Source organism: Misgurnus anguillicaudatus, chromosome 18 (assembly GCF_027580225.2).
Source record: "Misgurnus anguillicaudatus chromosome 18, ASM2758022v2, whole genome shotgun sequence".
Taxonomy (NCBI): Eukaryota; Metazoa; Chordata; class Actinopteri; order Cypriniformes; family Cobitidae; genus Misgurnus; species Misgurnus anguillicaudatus.
Window position 1 is genome coordinate 11,805,777 of NC_073354.2, and position 26,572 is coordinate 11,832,348.

At 42.6% G+C, this 26,572-nt stretch overlaps 1 protein-coding gene across 2 annotated transcripts; it reads right to left on the reverse strand.

Moving 5' to 3' along the window:
- Positions 1-15: 15 nt before the first annotated feature.
- On the reverse strand, positions 16-24,787 carry prrc2c (proline-rich coiled-coil 2C). Of its 2 annotated transcripts, none has more exons than XM_073855864.1 (33): positions 24,372-24,787; positions 21,609-21,778; positions 19,639-19,816; positions 19,081-19,193; positions 18,795-18,920; positions 18,280-18,572; positions 18,059-18,138; positions 17,283-17,422; positions 17,001-17,088; positions 16,725-16,908; positions 16,054-16,633; positions 15,509-15,681; positions 15,138-15,396; positions 14,767-14,977; positions 12,232-14,658; positions 9,900-10,063; positions 9,500-9,651; positions 9,015-9,396; positions 8,839-8,924; positions 8,562-8,756; positions 7,630-7,881; positions 7,189-7,281; positions 7,007-7,108; positions 6,568-6,754; positions 6,287-6,484; positions 6,050-6,171; positions 4,884-5,026; positions 4,407-4,641; positions 4,010-4,318; positions 3,414-3,517; positions 3,208-3,334; positions 2,838-3,080; positions 16-1,597 (listed from the first exon to the last, which is right to left on the reverse strand). In XM_073855864.1, exons 2-33 carry the CDS (start codon positions 21,721-21,723, stop codon positions 1,346-1,348), a joined length of 8,313 nt encoding a protein of 2,770 aa, XP_073711965.1. In that variant the 5' UTR covers positions 21,724-21,778; positions 24,372-24,787; the 3' UTR covers positions 16-1,345. The 2 variants fall into 2 exon arrangements, with proteins under 2 accessions (XP_073711965.1, XP_073711964.1); XM_073855863.1 differs by having other exon boundaries at positions 4,407-4,656.
- Between the last annotated feature and the right edge of the window lie 1,785 nt (positions 24,788-26,572).

Consider the following 26,572-nt stretch of genomic DNA (forward strand, 5'->3'; position numbering starts at 1 on the left):
GCAAAAAAACACACCTTATGTTTAACAGCATTTTATTTTATTAGTTTCTGTAACCAAACCAGGAGAATGTAAATAAGACCTTACATATTTTAATACGGCGATTTAACCCCTGTACAAGTAAAACAAAAGAAAAAAACAAAAAAATTCAACTCCCTCTCCTCCCCTTCTGCTTGTAGTTCGTTCATACTAAACAAACAAGTAATGGGGGCCTTACCGAAACCCATTTGTGTGCCCCTTCTATCTTTGTAATAGCAACCCAGGAGGAGTGGCTTGAAGACCTTACATACTCATAGGCCTGTGGTTACCAAAACAGCGTACGTTCTTTAGTACTGAACCTAAATTGCTTGACCACTCGCCCCAACCCAAACCCCGCCCCTCCTCTGCAGTGATTGGTCAGGAGAGTCAGAGCTGGTCAGCAGCATGGTTGGGAGCTTTGTGGAAAGGTTGAAAGACCGGAGTTCGTTTGAGAAGGGGGGCGTGTCTACCTCTGTCCTTACGGTCACAGAAAAGGGGAGGGGCTTACGCTTAGGACACAAACATAGGCCTGGTCTGGAATAACCGTTTACAAAAGAAAACATTCCATCATAATTCTGCAATCTGTTGAGTGAGCAGAGCTATCTTTTCGTCAAAATCATATATATTCATCTAAAAGGATTCGGGTCTTTCGGTGCCTAACCTTTGGCTAGCGGTTCTTCTGTGCACTTGTGCACAAACCCAACCTTCAATTCTTGCAGGCATAGACTACCGAGAAGGCAGGAGGGAAGGCTCACAGTGGAGACTGCAATCATCGAATTAATCGGATACATCCGTAATAAAGTCCTAATCCACCGAAACGATGGCCTAAGCATTGTTAAGGCCAATACATGTGGTTAAGGTGAGACATAAGAGTGCAGATGATATGCGTCAGGATGCTTACACATTTCATCACCTCTCTATTGCCATAACTTAAAAGGTTGCTTGAGAAAATAAAGATGCCATGTAGGCGAAAACATCAGCCTTCCTAAAATGTGTTTCTAGATGGGGACAGGTGAAAAAAGTAAATATTGCTATAAAAATGGTGTTCTCAGCAGCAAGTGATTCATGATGTCTACCTTCATTGTTCACTGGACATGTACAGTTCACACAATAAAGGGGCGCTTTCGACTTAATGCCAACCCCAGTGGAGGAGAGAAGTACTGATAAAATAATGAGGAAGGAAAAGGGCACAGTAAATGTGAGAGAAATGCACAGCACCTCACAATAAACCTCCATCTCTCTAGACTCTAGGTGCTGTAAGACATTGCCCCTCTTGCATCAGACCTCCCAATGCGTTACTCCGATCTGTGTGTCCTTTCTGAAGCAGTTCCTATTTGCTCTCCTCTGGTTTGATGGCCTGTGGTTTGATTGGACCCGTCCGGATAGGTTTGGTTGTCGCTAGGGTTGCAGGCTTGTCAGATTCTGCGCGGTCGGGTGGCGCCCCCTGGTGATTCGATGTGATGCTGTCGGTAGGTTTGACTGTCACTTCCATGCGAATGGACTTGCTGACTGGAGCCTTCAGCTGTTGTTGCTCGGAGAAGAACTTGTGGGTGGATTGCAAAACCTCAGCTCTCTGTTTAGCCTGGGAAAGAAAGATTGACTTGTAAATAGGGATATTTATGCATCTACCTCAATGGAAATTCAAAGCCCACTTTAAAATGAAAATTCTGTCATCATTTACTCATCCTCATGTTGTTCTAAACCTGTATGGATTTCTTTTTTCTGATGAACACAAAAGAAGATATTCTGAGAAATTATTGTAAACACACAGCAGACAGTGACCATTGACTTCCATAGTAAGAAAAAAATATTTTGGAAGTATTGTGATAAATGATGAAGAAAATATTTGTATAAATGATTTTAAGCACACAGTTTATGTTACCCATTTAATTCGATCATATTTTTATTCCTAGAATGGAAGTCAATGGACACTATTATTCTGTGTGTTTACAATCATTTCTCAAAATATCTTCTTTTGTGTTCATCAGAAAAAAGAAATTCTCACAGGTTTAAAACAACATGAGGATGAGTAAATGATGACAGAAAAGGAAGACATATTAAGGAATATGTGTAACCAAACCCGATTCAAGGCCTATTGACTCCATAATATACTTTTTCCTACTAAGGAAGTTAAAGGGGTGCCTCTGACTTGGTTTGGTTACAAACAATCCTCAAAATATCTTCCTTTATGGTTCATCAGAACAAAAAAGTATACAGGTTTGTAACAACATGAGTGTGAGTAAATGGGTAAACAATCCCTTAAATTCTTTCCCTGCAATTGACGAATTAACTCGTCAATTAAGAGAAAACACCAATGACAATTTTTCCGGAAATCCGTATTTCCGCTATTATCCACCAGGCGGCGCTCTTAACCCAATTTATAAAACCGTAAGTATCCCCTAGGGGCAAACACTTCAAACCCTGTGTATGTTTTGATCATCGCTCTGAATCTGATCTCTAACAAAAGTCCTTCACAAAAACGCAATTATCTCAGCTTTTGCTCAAAATTTGGTATTTTGGAAGAAACCTACCCAAATTTAAGAGGTGATAAGAGATCAAATGAAGGTAGGACGAAACGTGTTTTGTTTAAAAGCACAGAGTCTGTTCTTTCATTTGATATAGTGTATGTTTATAAATCTAAAGAAGAACATTTTCTGGAAAGCATTAAACTTTTGTGAAAATGTAAAAAAATGCTGGCGCTGGCTGACAACTTAAAAAAAAACACTGGCGGGGAAAGAGTTAAATGCTCTTGGTTTAATTAGGAATAACTCTGAACCAAGGAAGTTAAAATGCTTAAACCCTTGACACGGGCCAAAACTCACCTTAAGGTCCTGTTCTGCTTTCAGGGCAGCCTGTGTGCCGCGGGGAGCTAAAGGCGGGCCAGAGGGTCCACGTGGAGGGTGTTGGGGTGGAGGATGTTGGGGTCTAGGGTGGGGCATCAGTCCTCCACCACCCAGGTTAGGGGACATAGGGGGACCCATGGGTGAACGCTGCACTCCTCCAGGATAGGAGTTCGCATGGGTTGGACGCACCAGTGGAGACACCATGTTGGCCTGAGACAACATCTGTATGCAGTTGTAAAGAACATGCTTAAGGTTATTAAACTTGCTATGTCTTTATAGCATTAAGAAGTCATATGTTAACAGATTATTTTAATATTTTAGGATTGTATGGGTGTGTTCAAGAGCAGACCTGTGGGTTGAACTGTCCTGGGAAGTGCTGGGCAATGCGCATTCCCGCAGATGCAGACTGAAACTGTTTGGGATACAGCATGCTGTTCATCTTGCTAGACTGACTGCTGGGGCTTGTTGAACTTGCCCTGTGAACACAAACAAGCTGTTAGATCTATGGGGCGACCTATGCGCAAGCACAAGTTTAATGGCGTTGCATGCACGTACCTATAAGGGCTAGAGGTGGGAGTAGTGCTTCTTGCGCTGACAGGTGGAGTTCCAGGTTTGAGATCCATTCCACCACTAAAGAGTTTCAGATCCATCTCACACATCTGCAAAAGATAAAATGTCATGCACAACTGAAGAAGAGATACAAACTACGCACTTACTACTAGGGGTGTAAATCAGACCATTTATTATGTTTCGATACAAAATCGTTTTTCTCCACCGGCGTCCGATCCAATTAATTTATCGATTTTTATGTTACTGATCAACATGTTTAAGAGATAGGACGTTAAGGAATGAGAACGTGGAGCGTGTCAAAATCTATTATCTAAGTACCTAAAATCTAATTTTTACGTGTGGCATTGATGCATCAGAACGTTAAAAATGTAAAATGATCTTTACTTCATATCCTACAATGTATTTTTGGCTATGGCTACTATATATAGCCAAGCTACTTATGGTTTTGTGGTCCAGTGTCACATTTATTTGTATGTACAGGTACAGAGTCAGAGTATGAAAAAATACAGAAGGCTGTGTGTATGCAAAACCTAAGCAAAGCATCAATAGAAATATCTGGAAAGCATCTATTATGCACAAACCTTATTGGAAGGCTGCATCATGCTGTGTGTATTCTGACCAATAAGGCCGCGGTAGGGCTGATTGCTCGGAGGCTGGCGGTTGAGGCTGGGGCCCTGGGCTTGTGGAGGGGTTGGAGGCAGGGACTGGGGCAAAGCCAGGAGAGGCTGACCACCACCAGAGCCGAAGTTGGGCAAAGACAACTGCGAACCAGGAACGGGCCCCAGCTGCAGGGCAGAACTGGCACTCTGTGTTGAGCTGTAATAGCTGTTCTGCTGCTGGACCGCCGCTGGTCCCGAGTACAAGTTTGAGTGCTGACTCATTCCCTGACGCTGTAAAACATCACCAATCATGCAACAGCGTTTAGACACGGTGATGGTTGAACACACAAATGTTATGAGAACTAGATGAAATTCTGACCTGCAGGAGGTGCGTATCTATCAGCTGTGATCCTCCCATGCCAGACGGCTGGTTTAGCTGAGGTTCAAACAGGATGGGGATATGTTGAGTGTTTGAGGTCTGCTGAAAAGCCAGGCTGGACTGAGGCTTGCCCAGGTCTTGGTGTTGAACACCGGGGTAACTGTGAAGCGGTGTCCCAGACAGCATCATGGGGGATGTCTGGGAGAGGCTATTCTGCATGAACGCCTGCTGTGACCTGTGAAGAGATGAACTAAAATACAATTCAAGTAATTAATGTAAACTATATTTCAGCTATTTTTGAAAATAAGCTAGAATTGAGCACCTCTTTGTGTTTTAAACAGCTATTTTGTACAACAAGCAGCATTAATAATGGCCATACCCATGACCGCAATCACAATATTTACTTGCATGCACTGAGCAAAAGGCTTAAAAGCTGCAAAAGGTCTAAGAGGTTAGCAGTAGTTCAGGCAAGAGTACCTGTAGGGCTGCAAGGATGAACTGAAGAGGTCTTGAGGTTGAGACACAGGAGGTCCAGTGTTCAGACCCATCTGGGCCTGGTGCTGGTGTTGCCCCTGCATGGGAGCGTAGATGGGAATGGGGATCTGCTGCACTGCTGTGGGCTATAGGAGACAAATCACACCAGGTCAAGAAGAGTGTTAGTTATCCATAGCAGTCCAGCATAAACCTGTTAGATGAAGACTAGTGTCTGGGTTATGATTTAAATAAAATGAAATTTCTCTAATAATTTACTCTAATGCTTTTCCAGATTTATGATTTTCTTGCTTCAACTTCATAACTTCAAATGTCATTGGCTCTTGACAAAATGTAATTTGACGACTAATGGGCGTTGCACACGATACACAGCAGTGTCTAGTTCATTTTTAATAGGTGACGTACGGAAAGGAGTAAAATGAGGCGGGTACAGAGCTGGAGCAGAGGTTTGCTCATGCATCCAAAATCCTGCCCCATCCGTGGAGACGCCGCTTCACGGCAGGCGGAAATATTAATTTGTTTTAGTTTCAATTTTTTCCAAAATCAGCTTAAAGTAGGAATCGTCTTTTCGTCCACACCAATTACTTCCCATTAAATCGATTCATTTTGATAACTTATTTGATGGCCCTGTCCTAAATATAACACACTCCGGACTTATGGACTTCCACACTTTGATGACATCATGTAGTGCAGACATTAGGGACCCTTGACGAGAGTCCACGAAGGCGCATCAGAGTCGTATTTTAGGACAGACTCGAGCAGAAAAGAGAGTCACGCCAAAAATAGGAAGAGAAGTTGCCCATCAGTCCCATCAGTCATCTGATTTGTCTTTCGCAAGGACTTCTGGGTTGGTAAAGTGTGCCTGCTGCAGTGCGGGCTTCACTCATGACCGCATCAAGGGTTCAAAGAAGGTGCTGAAAAGCACACTTCAGAGCGTAAAAAACAGATTGGACACCCTACGGACTCGTAGACTAAGCGAGCATGCGCAATTTAAGGTCATGAGACCAAAAGTCCACATGAAGTGCGCCATTTGGGACATGACCATAATATCGCTTATGATGGGTGCATGTGCTTTTTGGATCTTCAACAAGTTGGGTCCTATACATGCAATAGGCTGCCCCTAATGATAGTAAACTGCAGAATGTTTATACCTGTGAGAGTCCAGGCTGATATCCTTGTTGCTGGGCTAAAGACTGAGGAGCCAAGCGAGGGTGAGGAGTACTGAACAAGTGACTGGTGTCCATGTAGAAGGCTGGGATTTGGGCTGCAGAACCTACACAAATCAAAAACAAAATCAAATTATTTACAGACTAAAACAACCAACAGATGCAATGAAAAAAAGAGAAAGTATGCATTTCGAGAGCTTATGTGAACGTTTATGCATTCACCTGCTGCAGACTGGGATACGAACACCTGTGGGGTCTGCTGCTGTGGTAAGAGAGACGGTGCACAGCCCAGCTGCGAGAAGTTACTACTGGACATTCCTGAACTCTGCAACTGCTGGGGCTTTACTTTACAGATGTTGGGAGGGTCAGACGCTGACGTGCTCTTTGTACTGAGAGACGACGTTGTGTAGGTTGCAGATCCTGTAACAGCCCAAATTTAATATTTTTCATTTTCATTTTTATCATTGTCCACAGACAGGTCTAAGTAAATGATGTAAACTCACCTGATAGGGAGGTGCTGGGAGTAACAGAGGCCACGGGTATCTGAGGCACAGATGCACTGGAGAAGGAGTTGAAGGGGGCACTGCCTGCTCCTCCTCCACTTGTGATGGGGGAGGCAGAGGAGGTGACCGGAGAGCTCTTCTCCACGAGACTAGGAGAGTTTTCCCATGCCTTACGCGCTGACTCCATCTGCAGATGGATGCGTAAGAAATTAGTGATGAACCATGCTACTAGTAATGGTAACTTTTTAATTGAAATAGTTTGGACATTCTTAAAAATCCAAGCTGCAAAAACCCATAACTCGAAAATGGTCATGGTACTGATGTCACAACCAAAAGCGAATTACTGCTCACGTGCAGTATTGACAAATGCAAAAACTTGAAAAACTATGCAGAATATGGCCTGAAATTTCTGCGAAAAACGTTGTGAAAGATGTCTTACTTTAAGCGTGAGGTCAACAGTAGCGGGAGAGACATTGGTGAGGCCAGAACCCTGCTGTAGTGCTTCTCTTCGTGGAAGAGGCAATGAATGAGGAAGTGCCACCTGAAACACCAAAACCAAAATTAGTATGGAGAACAAACATACACATACGCACAAGGTAATTACAGTACTGAAGTACTAACAGGTGCCACCAGGCTCTCCTCCATCTTGGTCCCTGCAGTGGGGACATTGTCAGCCAATGAGGAGGATGGGATTGTGTAGTCAGTCACAGATTCCTACAAAAGAAATGTATATCACTAAAAATGCAAGACGCAACGAGGAACACCTGGCTCTTGCCCACATTTCTCTATTGTATTCTATGTTTGTTGATTACATATGAGCGTTTATATGTCTTGCAAACATAAACATTTGGTTTTGTGTGATGAAGCGACATCACTCTTGAACATTCTAGCAAGGTGAAGTTGCTAGTTGCACACAATAGCCAATCAACAATAATGCGCTAACGTATGGTTTTATTTTTAAGTATACTAATGCATGACTTATACTAATGCATAAAAGGAAGGTCCATAAAACATTATCATCACAAGTACTTATTGAGGCAGTTCACATTCATTGCTGTTCACCTTTGAGCTGCTGGAGTATTCTGCTGATGGAGCAGTGATCATGCCCTCAATGTCTCCACCCAGCTCAGGAACCTTGTCTTTAGTGGGTGAGCTCGAGTCTCTGTCTCTACCGCTTCCAGCTCCACTTTTATCCAGGCCCTCTCCGTCGGACTGGCGCACGTCTTTAGCAGCTTTACGGTTCTTGAGAGAACGCTCTTTACCAATGGGACCAGGTTTGTATTCCTTGTGTTCTGGAGGAGGGATTTCAGGCAGCTGTGGATGAGAAACAATCGTGAGTTTAAAAATGTAGACAGTGTAGATCGAAGTACACATTTCATTCTGTGCTTGGAATACTCAAACCACTGTCTAATGGGGTGCTCACACTACACTCCATGTATATGCATGCAAATGCGTCAGATCCGAAAACAGAAGCTGATGCAAAGATATTTCAAAATTCAAGTCTGGTGAAACTTGACCAGGTAATTTGTCTCAACTGGAGACGACCAGTAGAAAAACGATGCATCACAGCATGACCTTTTTTCTACTAAAAAAGCAAAGATGGACAAAGCCAGAGAACATAAATTGATAAAGTGCTCCCTTCCCATATTCACAGTAACACTCAAGCAGTCACCAACCCTGTTCCTGGAGATCCACCCTCCTGCCTACTCTAGATCCAACGCTGCTTCAGCACACCTGCCTCTAACCGTGAAAAGCTTGATTAGCAGGTTCAGGTGTGTTTGATTAGGGTTGGATGTGAACTCTGCAGGAAAGTAAATCTCTAGGAACAGGGTTGGTGACTACTGGTCTAGTGTGACCACCCCTTGTATAAAAACAAGCAACACTCTATGAATTTTTTGTCACGTAACCCGGTTACATTAAGGATGCTAAACCTGTTGCAAGTGCTTTTTCCAAAAAAAGGAAAAGACATCAAAAAGAGCGAGGAAGAGGACTACCTTCTGAGGTTTGACAGGTCCAGCACGAGGCTGCTTCTGCCTCTGCTCTTTGGGTTCAGGTAGTTTATTGTCAGAGGTTTTCTCCAGCAGGGTAGGCACGCCGTCACTATCAGTGCTGCCTGATGAAGATGGGGCACCAAACTGGATACTGTCCATGCCCAGCTCAACACCACTTTCTGTGCCCGCTTTCACACCCTAAAAAACAACACGCATGATCAATATCATCATTGCATTTTTATTAACAAAATATTTAAAATCTGTTTGTGAAAAAAGCTACCTCAGGTGTAACGGTCCCTGTAAATGAAGTGAGAGGTTTGTTCCAGGCACTAACAGAGGGAGGCTGGGGAGGGCTGATAGGTCCAACTAAAATAAATAAATAAATAAATAAAACACTTGAGTAAATACAGGTCGCATAAACAATAACATAACAATACAAAGTTAAGAGAAACGTACGTTTCTTCACATCAGAGAGAACGGTGGAGCCAGCCACCTTGTTCTCCCACAGTTCAGTACCGAGTGTGTTGTGGGTCTGGCTCTTTGGAGGAAAGTCTACAGGTGCGGGGGCCAGAGGCGCTACAGCACCCTCTAGCGGTTGGGGTGAGCTGGTGCTCTGATTGGATGTGGACAGATTGTGCTGTGACACAGAGATGGCTGGCTGTGGTTGAGGCTGCTGGGGTACAGACTGGGTCGGTCCAGCCGGGGCTGAAGGTTGCTGCTGTCCTGCTGCCATTCCTTGCTGCTGCTGCTGCTGTTGCTGCTTCTTGGCAAAACGTGGAGGCAATTTCGAACCACCGCCTCCTCGACCCTTCTCTCCAGAGCCCTTTTTAGACCAGTTCTGCAGAACAAAGGGACAGATGTAAAACAACCCAAAGAGAAACTGGCTGACTTAACTTTCAAAGACATGCATTATATCAAACGAGTTTCACGTCTTTGCAAACCTGAGCAGTTTGCTCTTCTTTCTTCCTTCTTTCCTCATCCTGAAGACGTTTCTGCTGTTTTCGTGAAACAACCTCGGTGAACCCATCGTCGTTCATATTCGACTGGGAATCCTCCAGTGTTGTAACTTCTGGATGGTCATCAATGATCACCACACTGGGGTAGGAAAGAGATGCACAGTTGTATTCTCCAGAAAATTCATTGGGACTACTGGAAAACCAGCGCAGCATGAAATAAGTTTATCCATTTCACGTTGGAAACAACCTGTTCACACATTGGCTGTAATTTCTCAGTTGTCAAAGTAGACCTACATTACTTGTTGGAGGGGTTCATCAAAATGTTTTTAATTAGGACACAGTGTAAATTAAATGCACTGATTTCAAGACATCAGTCTTCAGTACTCACTGGCATAGTTGTTCAGATCGAACTGAGATAGAGCGTTTTCCTTCTCTTTGGGTTTTTTGACAGCTTGCTTTGCTTCTTCTCGCCTGCGGCTGGGTGCCGATTCTTTCCCAGTCTTCTGACCTGTACCGATCTGAGTGACCTCAGTATTCTGCATAGGAGCCCTGCAGGGAATAAAAACAAAAAATAAAATACCATTTTTATAACATTGATTTAAAGGCGGGGGGCATGATCTCTGAAAGCCAATGTTGACATTTGAAATCACCTAAACAAACACACCCCTACCCCAATAGAATCTGGACCTTATTTTGATAGACCCACCCTACACATACGCAACCCAGGTAACTAGGGGGCTGTTTACACTTGGTATTGAGATGTGTTTTCGTCGATCGGATCACAAGTGGACGAGAGAGACACATTACGTTTACACCTGGTATTTAAATCCGTCTCTTTTGTCCACTTTCGACCGCTTCTGTGCTGAATACTATGAGGGGGTGGTCTGTTAGACGGTGGGCGAGTTTGGCTGTTCACCGAATGTTCATGCCAGAAGTAAAAAAAGACGTAAAACTTGTGTTTAATACCTCAGATTAGATAAATGGGCAGAGAGAAGGCGGTCGCGTGTGGCTGTTCGAACGCATTCAACCACATGTGCGTTCCGCAACTCCAAAGCGATCTGATCGAAAGTGGTTTCGACCACCTTTGGATGTGGTTGAAAGTGGTCGAAAGTGGACGAGCTCAAAACGTTTTGAACACCGTTTACACCTGGCATTAACGTCGTCCACTTGTGATCCGATCGACGAAAACACATGTTAATGCCAAGTGTAAACAGCCTAAATGTCGGTTAGTAGACACGCACCTTACTGCTTACTGCTACAAGTGTGTTTTGGTACTCGGCCCGACTCACATTTCCAAAGCGTTTCTCAAAAATCTTGCACCCCACAAAGCAGTAATACATAAGAATTGATGCAAGACATTTAGCCATTTAAGGAGTGTTGATCACAACACTTTAATGTTTCAGCCATCAATTTTGAAATATGCTAAGTCACAAATGTGGATGCGCCCACATCCAAATGCATCTGTTATGGGTTATTACTAGGGATGCACCTAGGGCTGCACGATTAATCGAAAAAAGAATCACAATCTTGATTCATTCATACACGCGATCCTCTTTGTAAATGACGGTGATTCTCTTGCATGTACAGTACTTCCCTGTATTCAGATTCAGACTGCGTTCACGTATTTACATTACAAAAATCCAGATGTTATGTCAGTTAAACTTACACTCACGCAGTGTAAAACCAAACCCTATTCATTCACCAATCAGACCCGATCTTTTATCCTCTCTTCTCCTCATTTGCCCGTTTGGCTGTCACTCGCGTGACGTGGAACAAAGCGGCAAACCTAAACGCATTGATTTACTTGATAGATTTGGAGCGGCAATTTTTTAACAAATGAGAAGAAAAACGTGCGCCATGGTGGCGACGGAGAGAGTGACGATGCAGCAATATTGGTTCCAAAAAAAGGGAAGGAAATAAGTTACCTCTGGCTGTTTTTCAATCGGAAGGCTGCAGCCTCCGTAGGTCGCATATGCAGGCTGCATACGTCATCGAGCCTGGTTTAACTTAACTGAGCATTACATTCGCAAGTCATAAACGTATTACAACAATTCACGATTAACTAAGAATAATAATCAACTTTATAATTGTTAATATTCTGAAATAAGACTTCATGATGTATGCAGCTTAGAAATGCGACCTCCTGAAGGCTGCAGCCTTCAGATTGAGAAACGGCCTCTGTATCATAGTTCTTTAAAGGTTTTGTGTTTTAAAAGTTTTAAGATTGACCAGACTTTAAAAGACACTTTATTATAACTAAAAGTCCGGCGTAGCACTCTTTTTTTTTGAGAATCGTTTGAGATAATCGGGATCTTAATTCCCATGGAGAAAAAACGTGATTCACATTTTATCACGAATGGTGCAGCCCTAGATGCACAGATACAAAATGTCTGTGTTTGTGCCTATATCAATATTCAATACTTATAATCACATCTACTGAAACAATTTTGCTTTTGACTCATTTCAAAGCATTATGTCATCAAATCTTAAAAATGCATAGCATACAAACGGCAGTTCTGTTTATCATCCAATTCAAAATAATCACACAATATTATTTCTGATGTGTTTTTCCACACATTTTGAATGCCATTTTGGTCTGCCCTGATCAATGTCTGTTTTTAAACAATCGTACAATAATGGAAAAAATCCAATAGATTATAGGATAATATATGCATCCTAGTTATCACCTTTAAACTACGAGGGAATATAGGACTCACCCTCTGCGTCCAGATTTGGCTCCAGATCCTCCTCTTCTCTCGCCCTTGCCTCCACCATATCCCCGACCTGGTTTAGGCCCGCTATTTCCTCGTCGGTTCTGCCGATCCACAGGCCGCTGACTGGAAAAGCTCCTTTTGGCTGCTGCGGCCGATTCTCTTTTTTGGATAGGCACACCTTCTGTAGATAACTTGCCCTGTGGCCCACAAATCTGTACAGGTGCAGAGGAACTGGATGTGGTTGCGGTCACCGCTGCTTCGAGTTGCTTTCTGTCCTCTCGCTCTCGGCGTTCATTGAAGTCACTGCTCTCAGAAGCCGTCTCCCACTCCTCATTCGCCTGGTCAGAAGAGTTCTGATTGGACAAATCAGGGGATTTGCTGCCAGCAGCAACTATCGTGGTGGCTCGCGCTTCAGGAAGTACCTCTGAGACAGGAAGCTCAGGAGTCACATCAGGAGTGTAAGAAGATGCTGTGTTGGCATCGACCACTCCTTCAGGCAACCTTACATGAGATCCAGGAGCTTTAGACAATGTTGGAGAGACAGATGTAGGTCCTGACACGTTAGGTGTAACGTCTCCAGAGACGACTGCTGCCTCACGTTCCTTAAGTCTTCGAAATCGTGGGGGTTTATCCTGTCTGGGAGGGCGTGCTGCTCGTGGTCTCCGAGGTCTCTCTCTGACATTTTGTCCACCCTCTCCCATTTTCTTGTTGTCATATTTGGTGTGACGTCGTTCCGAGGGTGTGCTGTCGGTACGCGAGGTATCTGCTTCCTCTGGCCGGAAGGTCTCCATGGGTTTGGAGGGCCACTGAGAGCCCTCTTTGACAGGGGCCCGACGAAAAGGGGCAGATCTGTGGCTGCCTCGTTCTCTACCACCTCCTCTCCTGCCGTGCAAGCCACCCCTGCCCCGTCGCGAAGCCTCACCCTTTAACAGAAAACCTGGCTTTGGCCGTCCCTCCTCATCCCGAGGTCCTGATTTTTCAGAAAAATGTCCAGCCGAAAATCCCGAGGCAGGTTTAGAGGGGCGGGATTCTGGCAGCTCACGTCGGATCGGCCTGCTAGGTTTGGTACTAGGCTCACGGTCTGAAGCTCCGGTGTCGCTAGCAGATTCTCTGCCTTCGCTTTCAGAGTCTGTGTCTGAGCCTCGCCTGCGTCTGCGCTTGGGTAAGACTTCAAGGTCTGAACTCTCACTCCGCGTTTCACTTTCTTCTCGGCAACGGAAAGCAGCAGCACCACCCGGCGCACTTAATGGCAAATCATGGCGTGATCGTGGCTCTCTGTACGGGTGATCCCCTCGACTCCGGCCACGACCACCTCTGCCTCTTCCACCATAGCTGCCTCTGTAACTCCGGCCACGGGAATAGTACTCTCCTCTGCCACGGCCTTTAAAATTGGCATCAGACGGCCAGTCCTTATCTCTTTCCATTTCTCTATCCCTCTCTCGGTCTCGGTCACGTTCTCTGTCTCGCTCTCTCTCCTCTCTGCGGTAAGATCTAGGAGGAAGGTTGGACTCCTTGCGTGATGGTAGTTTGGGTTCAGGACGTTTGTCACTTGACACAGGCTTATCTACCTTTTCTTCTGCACCAGCTGTGGCTGCAGAACTCACTGTTGTCTCCTGATCTCTGGATTTTGCTCCAACAGTAGTCGCTCCTGCCTCAGCTTCGACCGCTCCCTTCTTCCCCTCTCCAGATGGCTTTGCTCCATCTGACATAAGTTTAGCAGCTGAAGTGGCACCTTTGCCAGCACCACCCTCTTTTCTCGAATGCTCCCCACGTCCATGCTGCTCTTCTTTCTCTCTCCTTTGCTCTCTCTCTTCCTTCATGTCCCGAAGAACAGGCTTCTTAATAGGTCCAGATCTCCTAACCGGACGCTCACCTCCGGGTCCCTCTCTTCTTCCGCCCCCTGACCCACGAGGCCCCCAGCGCATCTCAGACTTCTGCTTGTTGGGTGCAGGTAAGTTCAGCTTGTCCGTTTTGTGCATACCATCATTAGACACAGGAGGGGTTGAACGGTTGTTAATCACAGACCCTTGCCCAAAGGTTTCTTTTCTGGATTTGTCCTCTGGCCTTTCCACAGGATCAGGAAAATCCAGTGTTTTTTTCTGTGCTATGGTAAGACCTTCAAATCTAGGCTCATCCAGTTTCAGAGAATGACTAGAGCCTTGAGATACACTCCTTTTCAGCACAGCTTGACCAATAGCATCCACTTCCTCTGAAGAAGAGAGAGGAACCTCCTCTGGCTCAAATGAAGAGATGACTGGAGCTCTATCGGTCTGTAGTAGACTCGGTACATCCTCAGTAACATGACTAAATGCAGACAAGGGCTCAGATGAATCCCTAAAAAAGTCGCTTTTGCCACGAGGCTCCAGTGGGCTATGGTCCTGGGAATAGACACCTGAAAGTCCTCTGTCCAGCTCCAGACCAGCATCCAATCTAACATAAAATAGACAAAAAAGTTTAACACTTCATTCTTTGAACAACTGATCATTTCTAATGTCGAGAAAACACAATTTGCCACAACATTCTACAATACGGTCTTACCTTGACTCTTTTCCATCATCTCGTACTTTAGCAGCAGCAGATGAGGACAAAGACTCCGTCTGGGGATAAGGCTCAGAACCCCAGACCATTCGGGGCTCACTTGGAACACCATGTTCTCTGATTGGTCGGGTTAGATGATCAAATGAGTCTGATCCAGAACTGCTGTTGTCTGTGGGCTCTCGTCGTACCAGTTGCTTTGGAGGCATTCTCCCTGACATTGCAAAACAAAAATCATTATACATGAGGAATCCCCTTAAAATAAACGGTTGATGTCTGAATATGAAAATGCATTAATTAAATATTAATATAAATTACAAAACCAGCTTCAGGATGGCATCTCCCACCCCGCACAAAAAAATCACATGACATACCAGGGTGCATAGGAGGCATGTCTATTGGTGGCCGCCCAGACATAATACGGGGGTCCATGTATGATTGCATCATTATCCAGCGTGGGTCAAAGCCCATCGAGGCAAGGTGTTGGTGGTGAGGGCCAATAGGTTGGTAGAGGGATCGGTGCTGAGGGGGAACAGAACCTCCTGAGGGAGAGACTGGACCACCTCCACCCTGCTGCTGCTGTTGTTGTTGTTGTTGTTGCTGCTGCTGCCACTGCTGTTGTTTGAGCTGTTCCTAAACAACAAACAATAAAAAAATTACAATATTAAAACTAATCTGCTATTCTGTTATCTAAACAAGACTTAAGCTTATGCTGATTACATAAAATATGACAGCCTAAGAGTACCTGTTGTCTGAGAAATCTGGGTGGCAAAGACTTCTGGAACTGTTTAGAATATCCAGAGGTTACTGAAGGACGAACAGCAGCTCCCGTATCTCCTTCATTATCCAGTTGTGGAAGAGGTGCATCTTCAGTAACACAGTGATCCAATCTGGACAAAGAGATCGGAGGCTCCTCAACTGAAAATAAGCAAAAATTAAATTTTAAATAAAAAATTACCGTAGTACACTGCATAACAAACGAACAGTAAAGCTCAATTATTTAATGTGTGTATACGGTTTTTTTTTTTTAAGTTATGATTTTGGCCAATTTTGCCTTCATTAGATAGACTTTATGATAGGAGATGACAGGAAAGTAAAGGGTGTAGAGTGGTGTACAGGATCGACAAAGGACCTCGAGCCGGGATTTGAACTCAGGTCGTCGAAAGTGCATCTGCACAATCGGCTCCGACCTGTCACGTGGTTTTAAACTTGCATTGTTTTTTATGAAACATTCAATGAGTAGATAAAGTAGAATTGAATACATTTACCTATACACAAATACACATTTACCTCTGGATTCCTCAGCACTGAAGTAGTCTCTCATTGGTTGTCTCTCCACCTGTCTATGCACCTCCTCGGTTACAGCAGTATCAACCTTGATCTGAGGCTCTGGTGCAGTCCTGTGGACTGGAGGGCTAGGCTGCCGGGTAACAAACTGTGGCACCTCCTCCACACTGGGCTCTGTCCTTTCATGGGTTGGCATAGGGGGACATGGTTGCTGTGCAGAGGGAGGTGCTGGCTGAGGTGGAGGAGTTTCAGCAGGTAGTTTAGGCACAGTTTCAGTCACTTCCTGGTGATCACTGCGAGCTTGCACAGTTGGTTTAGTAGTTTCTATAGTTGTAGTAGGTCGTTGTTTCTCCTCGAGCTGCTTAAGTTTCTCTTTGCATGCGGCAAGTCTCTGTTCCTCCATGCGGCGTTCCTCCTCTTCACGTCGTCTTCGGGCACGTTCAACAGCCTCTGAAAGCTCTGACTGCTTCTTTCGTTTTTGTCGCCATGCCTCTGTTTCCTCCTCACCAGTAGGGGGTGCTCCGGTTGGTGGCTTTGTAACACGAGGACCACCACTTCCCATAGAACGCACAAGTGTATGTCCCTGGACAAGTAAAACGTGTGCAATTTAACAAATTAGTTCAACAAATTACACTTTTGTGTTCTGTTAAAGTGGTGTTTTTTCGACATCTTACCTGTTGGTCCTGGGGAGGTGCCGTCTTGCTATAATGTCCAATGTTGCCTGGTGAGGGAGCCCTGGGGTCTACATTCTCTACCCATGAGCTTTTGCTGTCAGATCTTTCTTCTGCTACTTCTTTCCATCCCTCCTGGGCATCAGCGTTTCTTGCCCGCATACGATCCACTTTAGCCATCCAATCCCTGTATTATAGCAAGAAATATTTTTTAGGACACATGCCAGTTTTTGTCAAGATTAAAAATGGTTCACGGTGCCCCAGAAAAGAATTGCTTACCAGTTATCTCCTTTATCTTTAGGCGCGTGGTTCTCCTCATCATCGCTAAAGTTTAATTTCTCAGTATAGTCAACTTCCATTTGGGCACCTACATAAACAAAAATCTCATTAATTACCATAAAACAAATGTTAAGTTGTCTAGTAACTGCTCAATCCAGTAGATTTCCACAACTTGTTGATATCTTTCCCACATACACTTGGCATCAAGACTCTCATTTTATGCTCTGCATTGTTATTTGAGTCATACATAGCCTCGATCTTTAGATTAAGATGGGCTCTTACCTGCCCAGCCTTCATCTGCCTCTGTGTCCAGATTGTCTAGCTCTTTTAATTCAGTGGCACTAACGATTGATGGTCGGTCTGGGCCCTGTAGCCATTGCTGAGAGGAAGGTTTTGATGGTCTAACACCAGGCCGCAGACCCCTAAAGGAAGGAGAGAATAAATAAATACATAAAAACTAAAGCTGCAACTAACGATTATTTTCATAATCGATTAATCTGCGATTATTTTTTCTGATTAATTGACTAATCGGGCAAAAAACCTAAAGTTTTACTGAATTAGATTTTTTTACTAAAGACACAAATTACTACAGAGTTTTACTAATATAATCTTTTTGATTTTGATATTTTAAGCCTTGAATAAAAAAAAGTGTGTGCATTTCTTAACCAGTAAAACATATTTAAATGCCTAAATATAAACAAACAAAACAAGCAATTATACTATTTATAAATTATACTAATTAACTACAACAAAATACAAAAATCATTAGAGTTGGATTGTCTGAACAAACCCTTAACTTAAACCTCCTAAGCCTTGGATGTCCACGTATGTGGACATCACATTTTTTGTTGCTTGCACCATAATACTTAATTCTGTGTAACTTAAACCTGTTGTACACAAACATGGACATTTACACTGCTTTATGTTTAAAGAAAAATATTTGTTTTATATATTTATTGGTTTTTTCTAACCCCAAAAGAGCTGGTAGAAATTTGAAAAAAGACAAACCAAAGCTCGGGTCTTAGGAGGTTAAAGGCAAATGTAAAAAAATTCCTTACTTAGACATTTCCTGTTGTCCAGGGTATCTAAAATTGCCTTGTACAGGTGGAAAGGGCCCACGAGGGTAAGCATTGAACATCTGAAAAGATCAAGATCATCATAAGAGCATTAACACACTGTTTCACCAAACATTTGAGATTTTTTTTATTCAGCATGCACATTTCAAGAACTAATATTTGGAGGAAATGTTAAATTATGGCAGAATTATGTCATTACTCACATATGGCGGCATCATGCTCCTAAACTGGGCATGAAACTGTGATGACATGCCTCCAGGTGGCTGCTGCCCACCATTCAGTTTATGCTGAGGACCAGCAGGTGGGAGACGGTCTCTGGCATCTCGCTTTTCTCTTCCCTCCCCAGCAGAGGGTTTGTTTGCCTCATCAGAGTCCCCTGAGGGAGATGGGGTGCCTCGACCCACTCCCGACTCCTCAGAGGGCTTACTGTCTGCCTCTGAGGGGCTGGGAACAACATTTAAGTTTCTGCCTCCACCTTCTCGCCAGCTTCCCACATCTGAGCATAGATCGGTAAAAACATAGATTATAGAAATATCACAATGAAGATAGCGCATTGATGAATAATTCTAGTAAGAATATACAGAGTACACCGCTTTCCAAAATAATGGACCCTGTGTTTATTCTGATGCAATAAAATAATCTGTTACATATCCAGTAAGATCGAATCAATTGCATGCAAGATGTTACACAAATTACAAGACAAAGATGATGCTCTTACTCTGAGGCCTGAGGCTTGGGCCCGGTCCATAGGGCTCATCTTCCTGCTCGGCTGTTTTTTCGACCTCACCCGCTGCCTGCAAACTTGGAAACTCATGATGGAACTGACTGCTCATCCGAGGAGCACCTGCACATACAGAACCATTTAAGTACCATACTCGGCTGTCAAACGTATTATAATTTAATAGCTCTTTTTCTTTAATGTTTCGATACAAGTAAGGATTTACAGCTGGGTAACAATACTACAAATGGATAAATATGAAGATTTTTAAGAAAAAACAAGGTACCGTCTATTTGCCCAGGCTGCTTGCTGTTGGCCCAGGAGCGGCTGCCTACGACAGGGACATCGGAGGTCTGGGTCACAATTGGCTTGGGCTGGGGTGGAGGGGTCTCTTGTTGCCTACAATCACATTAATGTGGGGATATTGGTACAACAGCATATGAAGGAGCCCAGACGCAAAATCCGCTAAATTCTTTAGATCCGCTTAATCCCGGCCTCAGACTATTCAGAAATACCGGTTTATTGGCAGAAACCAAGATATAAGAAAAAAAGCTAATTTACAAGACAACACATCAGATGCACTTAAAGGGGCTTTGCATCTAATCTTTAGAGAGCCCACAAACAATGGACTAATATTTAGGGGATGATAACTTTGTGATCTCACAACAGGAACTACACATCTAAACCATCACCAAACTTAAACATTTTAGCAAAACTCTTAACATTTAGAAGCCAACCTAAACTTGCCAACTAAAGCTTCACAAATACCCCCCCAAAAGCAGCAGCAAAGACATTCCCATAGCAAAACTGCAAAGGAACCACCAAGAGAAAGGTACTGTCATACCGTTCGTCTCCTGGCTGATCCTGTCTGGAGGCCCACCCGCTGCCGTCCTTGGGTACGATGCTAACGTTGGGGTCGTTGCCTTTGTTTTCTGCTTTTAGGCTGGGCAAATTGGCCGGAGGGGGCATGCGCCGACTGGCCGCAACTTTGCCCAAACTTTGGAGCCCATGTCTGGCGGCAACTGTGAAAGAAGAAATACAAATGTCTCAGCCCATTTGTACATTTTAACAAGTAGAGTCTCAAAATATTAACTGGGACGTTAGCACAAGTGTCTCTGTTTCATGAAGCTCATATAAATGCATGGTGGTGATCATAGGACAAAGGCTGCTTATTTGATCTAGTGATGCACAGGAGGCTGATAGGGGATGTGGGTGGGTCAACAGTCAAAAACATCAGTCCCTTATTTGAGACTTCACTCTAGTGAACAATGCTTATGCAAAGTAAGTGGACTATAAGAGGGCATATTATCACAAGTGTACCAAGAGTTTAACTGGAGAATCTTACACAAACATGTCCATGGTATAATGTCCCCAAAAGTCGAGAGAGAAAATTACAATTATAAGAATGTTAAGACTTTACTGTGTGATTTTGCAATGACAAATAAACCTGTAAAACGTAATTTACTTTTGAGATTTGTAATCCCAATTATTCCCAAGCTTTTTCTCACAAGCTTCTTATTACCATAATACAATGATTTGTTTATTTTAATCAGTAGACATTACAGGGTTTATTGGTTTATCCATCATAGCAATAACATTCCTGTTATTGCCCTAAAAACACTGTCCCATTCATTTCTTAGTGCATAAATAAAGTTTTTGTTTCATTTTGGAGTTACATTGCTCTAACAGGTGTAAATTTATATCTCACAGACTCAAATGACTAAAAAACTCAATATCAATTAACTAGGGCTGTGTGCAATCAATCGGTTTTCAATTTTTGCTAATTTCAAATGCAAAAACAAGATAATCGAGGTTATTCAATTAGTGTGCCGCATTCAGTTTCTGTAATTTCGTTTTGTGTTTTTTAAATCCAGTGCGCACATGCAAGCGCTCTCGCATCTGTCTTAAGTCTGAACACAAAGTAGTAATCCATTATGTATTAAGTTTTATGCGTTTCAAGCGGGCAGATGCAAACTATCCCTCGCATTTTTAAATATAATCAGCTGCATAATGGCGCCTCTCTCACTCGGTAGTAATCCTGTTTATGTTTGTAAATAAGCATTTCAAGCAAGCTGAAGCAAAACTGTCCTGTTTAAAGGGACATTTTATTCTTACAGTTTTGGAATCCATTCAGTTGATCTCCAGGTCTGGCGCTAGCACTTTTAGCATAGCTTAGCACAATCCATTGAATCTGATTAGACCATTAGCATTGCGCTAAAAAATAGCTGCAGCAGGCGTAGTGATATCACGCACTGCCCGAAAATAGTCCCCTGCTATTAATTGTTACATCAGCAAAGTCACTGATTATTACGCCAGAATGAGAGTATAGTTCCTAGCCATTTCTACCTAGAAAATTGCAGCTTTTCATTTTCCATAAGTCTTAGTACACGAAGTAACTATAGAAGAGTCAAGTTTTAAATGCGCCAGACACAGAGATCAGCTGAATGGATTTTCAGCTGGAAAATAAGAATATTTTCAAAAAAAGTGGAATGTCCCTTTAAAATATAAATCGCTTTTCGCTGGACAGATTTATAAGGCACTTCTGAGATTAACACTGCTTTGAGACATGTAGCCTTCTACGAACACATTAACCAAATGCATTGAATTAAATTAAATGTTTATATGTATGTATCCATGTGTGTGTGTAAATGTACATATATGCGTGTGTGCATGTATATATATAAATGCATGTCATTAAGTAATCAGAATTATGATTGTTAACAAAATTGTTGTACTTGATTGTTTTCCCAAAATCGAGCAGCCCTACAGTTAACTATAATTCGGTTCCTTAAAAAAGATGTTCAAGCGTCTCACCTGCAGTTTTCTGGGTCTCCAGAGACTTGCCCTTGTAGGTGTTGAAGAGGCTAAGGGTTGCATACTTGGTCTTGCCATCCTTTGCCTTGGTGCTCTGCCCTGACTTCTCGGACATTTCGCTGGAAACTCATTGAGTCTGGTCCAGCGGTCTCACCCCTCAGAACCAGCTCCTGAAATGATCCAGAAATTAAAGATTACTTAAACAAACATTAAGCGCAGATGCATGCTCGACTATCTAACTGGAAGCCTTTTTGTCTTAAGCTATATATCCTGTGGGGCTATTTTAATAGTTCAAATTGATTTTATAGCATTATTGTATTGCACATTGTTTACCACATCGCTTCAATATCGTGCATAATACAGTCCCTAATAAATACACTTTCCCCTAAACTAAAATAATAAAGAAACTAAATGAAACTTGAAGCAGAATAACCCCTAATTACTTTTGTTAATTGATAACCTCAAAATGACCAAACACTGCGTGACAGACACACAGTATCAGTTTATTACAGTTTACAAGTACACAGAGCACAAATGCAGTCAGGACCCACAGTATTAAAAATCACAATTTATCAGTGTGTCAGTGATGGTGGATTGACTGTGTGCATGGAGGGGGCTCGGTAATCTACCATCAGCCACATGGGGCTTCATTCATAATTGATGTGGTGTCAGGGTTTATGCCAAGACAGCAAAGTTGAAGCAACAGGGTGACCTCTACATCCACATATAGATAATTACATTCGCCTGTACCTGTAACTGACATTACACAACTCACTACAACCGTTTTAAACCTAAATGTGAAAAAACATGCTACATACAGAATAAAAATAACAGTGAAATATTTAGACACACAGCTTCAACAAGAAGCCAAACTGAACTCTGAAGAAGAAATGGTTGTCATTTAAACCCTTTATAATATAGGGAAAAGCATCCATGGGTCAAATCATCCTAAATTCTCAAAGCAGCTTCCTAATGGCTTTCACTAAACACACAAAGGAAAGTCACATGACTAGAAGATATGATAAAAATGAAAGCAGTCATTGTTGGCAATGGCATCTACAAATGGTAAGAAAATCATTTTAAAAAACTGGTTTAGCTTTACCAGTTATACCAAACTTCCTCCTAGGCCATACACAGCATTTGTCATCAATGCACCTGACTGGTCTGTGATATCTTTAGATGCAAGTAAGAAAAACAAGAACAAAAAAACTAAGTAGAAGAGGATGAAGGTAGTTAAACTCAAGGGGACAGCACAGGCCAACCCTTTCTTAAATTTCTCTTTATTCCAGGTCAGTAGTGGGACAATCAGATTCAATGAACACAATGGAGTGCGAGTCACCTTTTGGATGTCTCCATTAGGCCAAACGTTTAAAGCCAAAATGATTAAGGCTGAAATATCACCTTCCTTACAAGTAACTGATTCCAGGCTTTTAATATACATTAAAATACACAGTAAGTGTATATTTTAATTGTAACAGATGAATAAGATCTGGATCTGAGATAATGAATGCAATGAAATTAATTTCGCTGCAAAGATAAGTCTTGCTATCTAGAAGTTAATTTTGTGTCCTCCTTGCTTCTACCCCATCCCATCATCCCCCATCACCTGGCCATCTGCCTCCAAAATACACAAGCCAATCACTGTGCCAGCTGAGCATCCGAGCAATCACTGGCATTGAGCTGCAGTCCCCGAGGGACAGGGAAAGTCAATAGAAATTGAAAGCATTTTCAATAGATTAATCCGAGATCTTCTCAATAAGACAACTGGACAGTGTAAGTTTTTATGATTCAAACTGAATCATAAGGTCTTACAAGCTTGTCTCGTTATGACCAACAGTGTCGGCATTTCCTCTTATGGATACATTGTGATCTTTATTAACTGAAGGAAGTAGAAAGATCAAATTCACCTCAATTAATGTTTACTTGTTCCTGGTTCTGTTAAAAATCTTGTGCTCTGACTCTTTTTGACCAATCCTTTGATCACAAAATCTCATGGACCTGCAGTCTACAGGCCCCAGTAAACATCCTCGTATCATGTGCACATAACATTGCAATGTCCAAGTAGCACAATAAGAATGTTTGATCCATTGCGGTTTATTTATTAAACAAAAGACTAATACACAGCAGTTATCCAGCCATACATTTACAGCTGAAAAATAGCAAGTCTATACCAAGTGATAACCACGCAACTTGCACAGCCTAAAGTGAGAGCGATGTATGCTCATTTGCATGCACTGATTTTAATGTTTTGTTTGATCTAGTTGGGAAAAGTCATGGAAGCCATCACCTCTGGCTATCCTTCCTATGCAAACCAAGAATATGACACTGGATAACTAGTGCCTGCGTGCAGCTCTTCCTCATGACTGTGAACTTGCTTTTCTGCTTGAAAAAAACACTAAAAATAATCTCGTGTGGATTCAGCCAGCATATGGTGGATCAAATCAAACAGTTTTCCAAAAAAGTAGCACTGCATTTCATTGACAAAGTCAGACATTTCTTGAGAAGGCTGGTCAGATGGGCCTCTAAACCTCTATTCTTCCCTAAATCCCCCTTTTGGCTATCGAGTTGTCTTTTTACAGACATTTTAACTTCACATCTGTTAATAATAAATAAAGCTGTGTGAACGAACATGAAAGCAGACTGCTGATGGTATGATATTGATGTGATTTGTCGTTCGAGTGGCTCGCGGCAGTGCTAACATTAACTAGCAGGATTGAGTTTTCTTTTCAAATACAGCGGCACGCTGACTAGCCGTTTACATACCTGTATCCGCCGGTCCTGACTCTCTCCTCAGGTATATCGTTTAGTCCGTCCAAAGATTTCGTATCCCGGCCCGCTTGGTATTGCGCGTGTGTTTAAATGTGTGCGACCGGCTGTGGATTACAAAAGCTCGTGCTATGCTATTCCCACACCGCTGCAGCTAGCCGAAAAGCTAGCGACCAACAAAACCTCCTCCACACGCGAGAAAAGGAGGTGCGCTCGTTTCGGCTCCGCGTCTTTTCGTCGTATTTATCTCTGTCCGTTTGCACCGCCGGTATGAGGTGAGCAGTAACGGACGGTTAGCGGTTTCTCGCGGTCTCGTGCTGAGACTGGGCTCTGCTGCACTCGAGAGAGGGCCCCGCTCGCGCCGCGGCCTGTCGCACAATCAAAGATGGCAGAGCGCCAATCCACGAGAACGTGACGTCACCGCGCACAGGCTACGCGCAGCGTCGGCCAGCGAAGAAACGCCCATAACATATATCACACAGCAGAAGGCGACCTTCACACTTTTTGGGAAAAATCTGGTAATCTTGTTGATTTTTTATAGAACGAAATAATTTATTCGTAGCATAAAACTGTTGCAGTGTTGGTGTGGAATAAGACAAATATAATTAAAACAAAGCCAGGTTTAATGTGAATGCTGTCAAAGCTGAGTTCTTTAACATTTATTCATATGCATTTTGAAAAATTTTAGAAATTTTAAACAAGTTGTTACAGCCCTGCAAAAAAACAACAACAATTTAATGGGAATTTTATTGGTTGTAATGGAAACTCTTCTGGCAACTGGTATGTGTTGGGTTCTCTTGTGGTGGGACCATTAAATCCTACTGGAGTGTGCCCCAAACACTTTTTACTTCTAAAACCTAATGGTATTTTATGGGAAACCAATAAAATTTCTGTCATGTTTTTTTCCAGCATGGAGAGGTGATTCATGGTTTTTTATAAATGTAAGTTTTTAATGTAAAAACTTTGCAATAAGTCTGCATACGTGTTTTGTGAAAGTTGGTCCACTATTATGATTTTTGAAGAATTTATGATTGATGAATTTTTTTGAAGAAGTATACTTCATATTATTATGTTCTTTTTAACATCAGGGGCATACTAATTATTTTTTCCTCTTTTTAATAAATAAATATTAAATAATAATTAATAAAAAAGTAACAGGTTACGGTATGTTACAGAACAGGCAGTCACACTGTACATGACTGTCAACACTGTTACTCTATTTTGGTAACAGAGTTTGACAGTAGCAGAATTGACAATAATTCAGGAAATCCAGATTTTCAGATAAAAATTCACTTTTTATAGAAAATGTTATATCGCTATGACTAGAGATGCACCAATATATCAGCCAATGTTTAAAGGTGCAGTGTGTAATTTTTAGAAGGATCTCTTGACAGAAATGCAAAATAATATACAAAACTATATTATCAGGGGTGTATAAAGACCTTTTTATAATGAACCGTTATGTTTTTATTACCTTAGAATGGACGTTTTTATCTACATACACCAAGGGTCCCCTTAAGTGGAAGTTGCCATTTCGTGCCGCAATGTTTCTACAGAAGCCCTTAACATACAAACATTTTTTACTAAGTTGTCTCCGACGATGACATGTTTTTCCGGTGGCGGCTACCGTAGCTTCTCTATGCGTTTCAAAAGCGAGGGGTGAGCAGTGGACTGAGCCGTTGGTTGCAATTCGCAACCTCACCACTAGATGCTGCTAAAAGTTACACACAGCACCCTTAAAAACAGCTGTTAGTCCGATATACCCTGTCAATCAAAAGAGAACAGGAAAATCCAATGAATTTGAGCTCTGTGTATAGAAAATGAAAAAATGTTCAATAAAGAGCACCTACTGTCTTGATATGAAAAAGGTACAAACCCCAAAGTAAACGATGACGCAAATTATCTCCAACGTAAATCTCTTCACTTGGACTACAACAAACACGGATTTAGGCAACAGTTTACTTCCTGGGATTGGTGATGAAGACAAGACGGACATTATCATAATTCCTCCCGCTTCTGATGTTAACTCCTGTTAGCATTGCAATATGACCGAATCTTTCAAACATGGTAAGGAGAATCACATTTCCGGCTGGCGTCAGATGTATTCAGGCAAATCACAATGTACAGATTAGCTGGCCAATCAGGGACACAGCACTTTTCAGATTGATGAGTTTTGTACAAAATTAAGGACGTTTCAG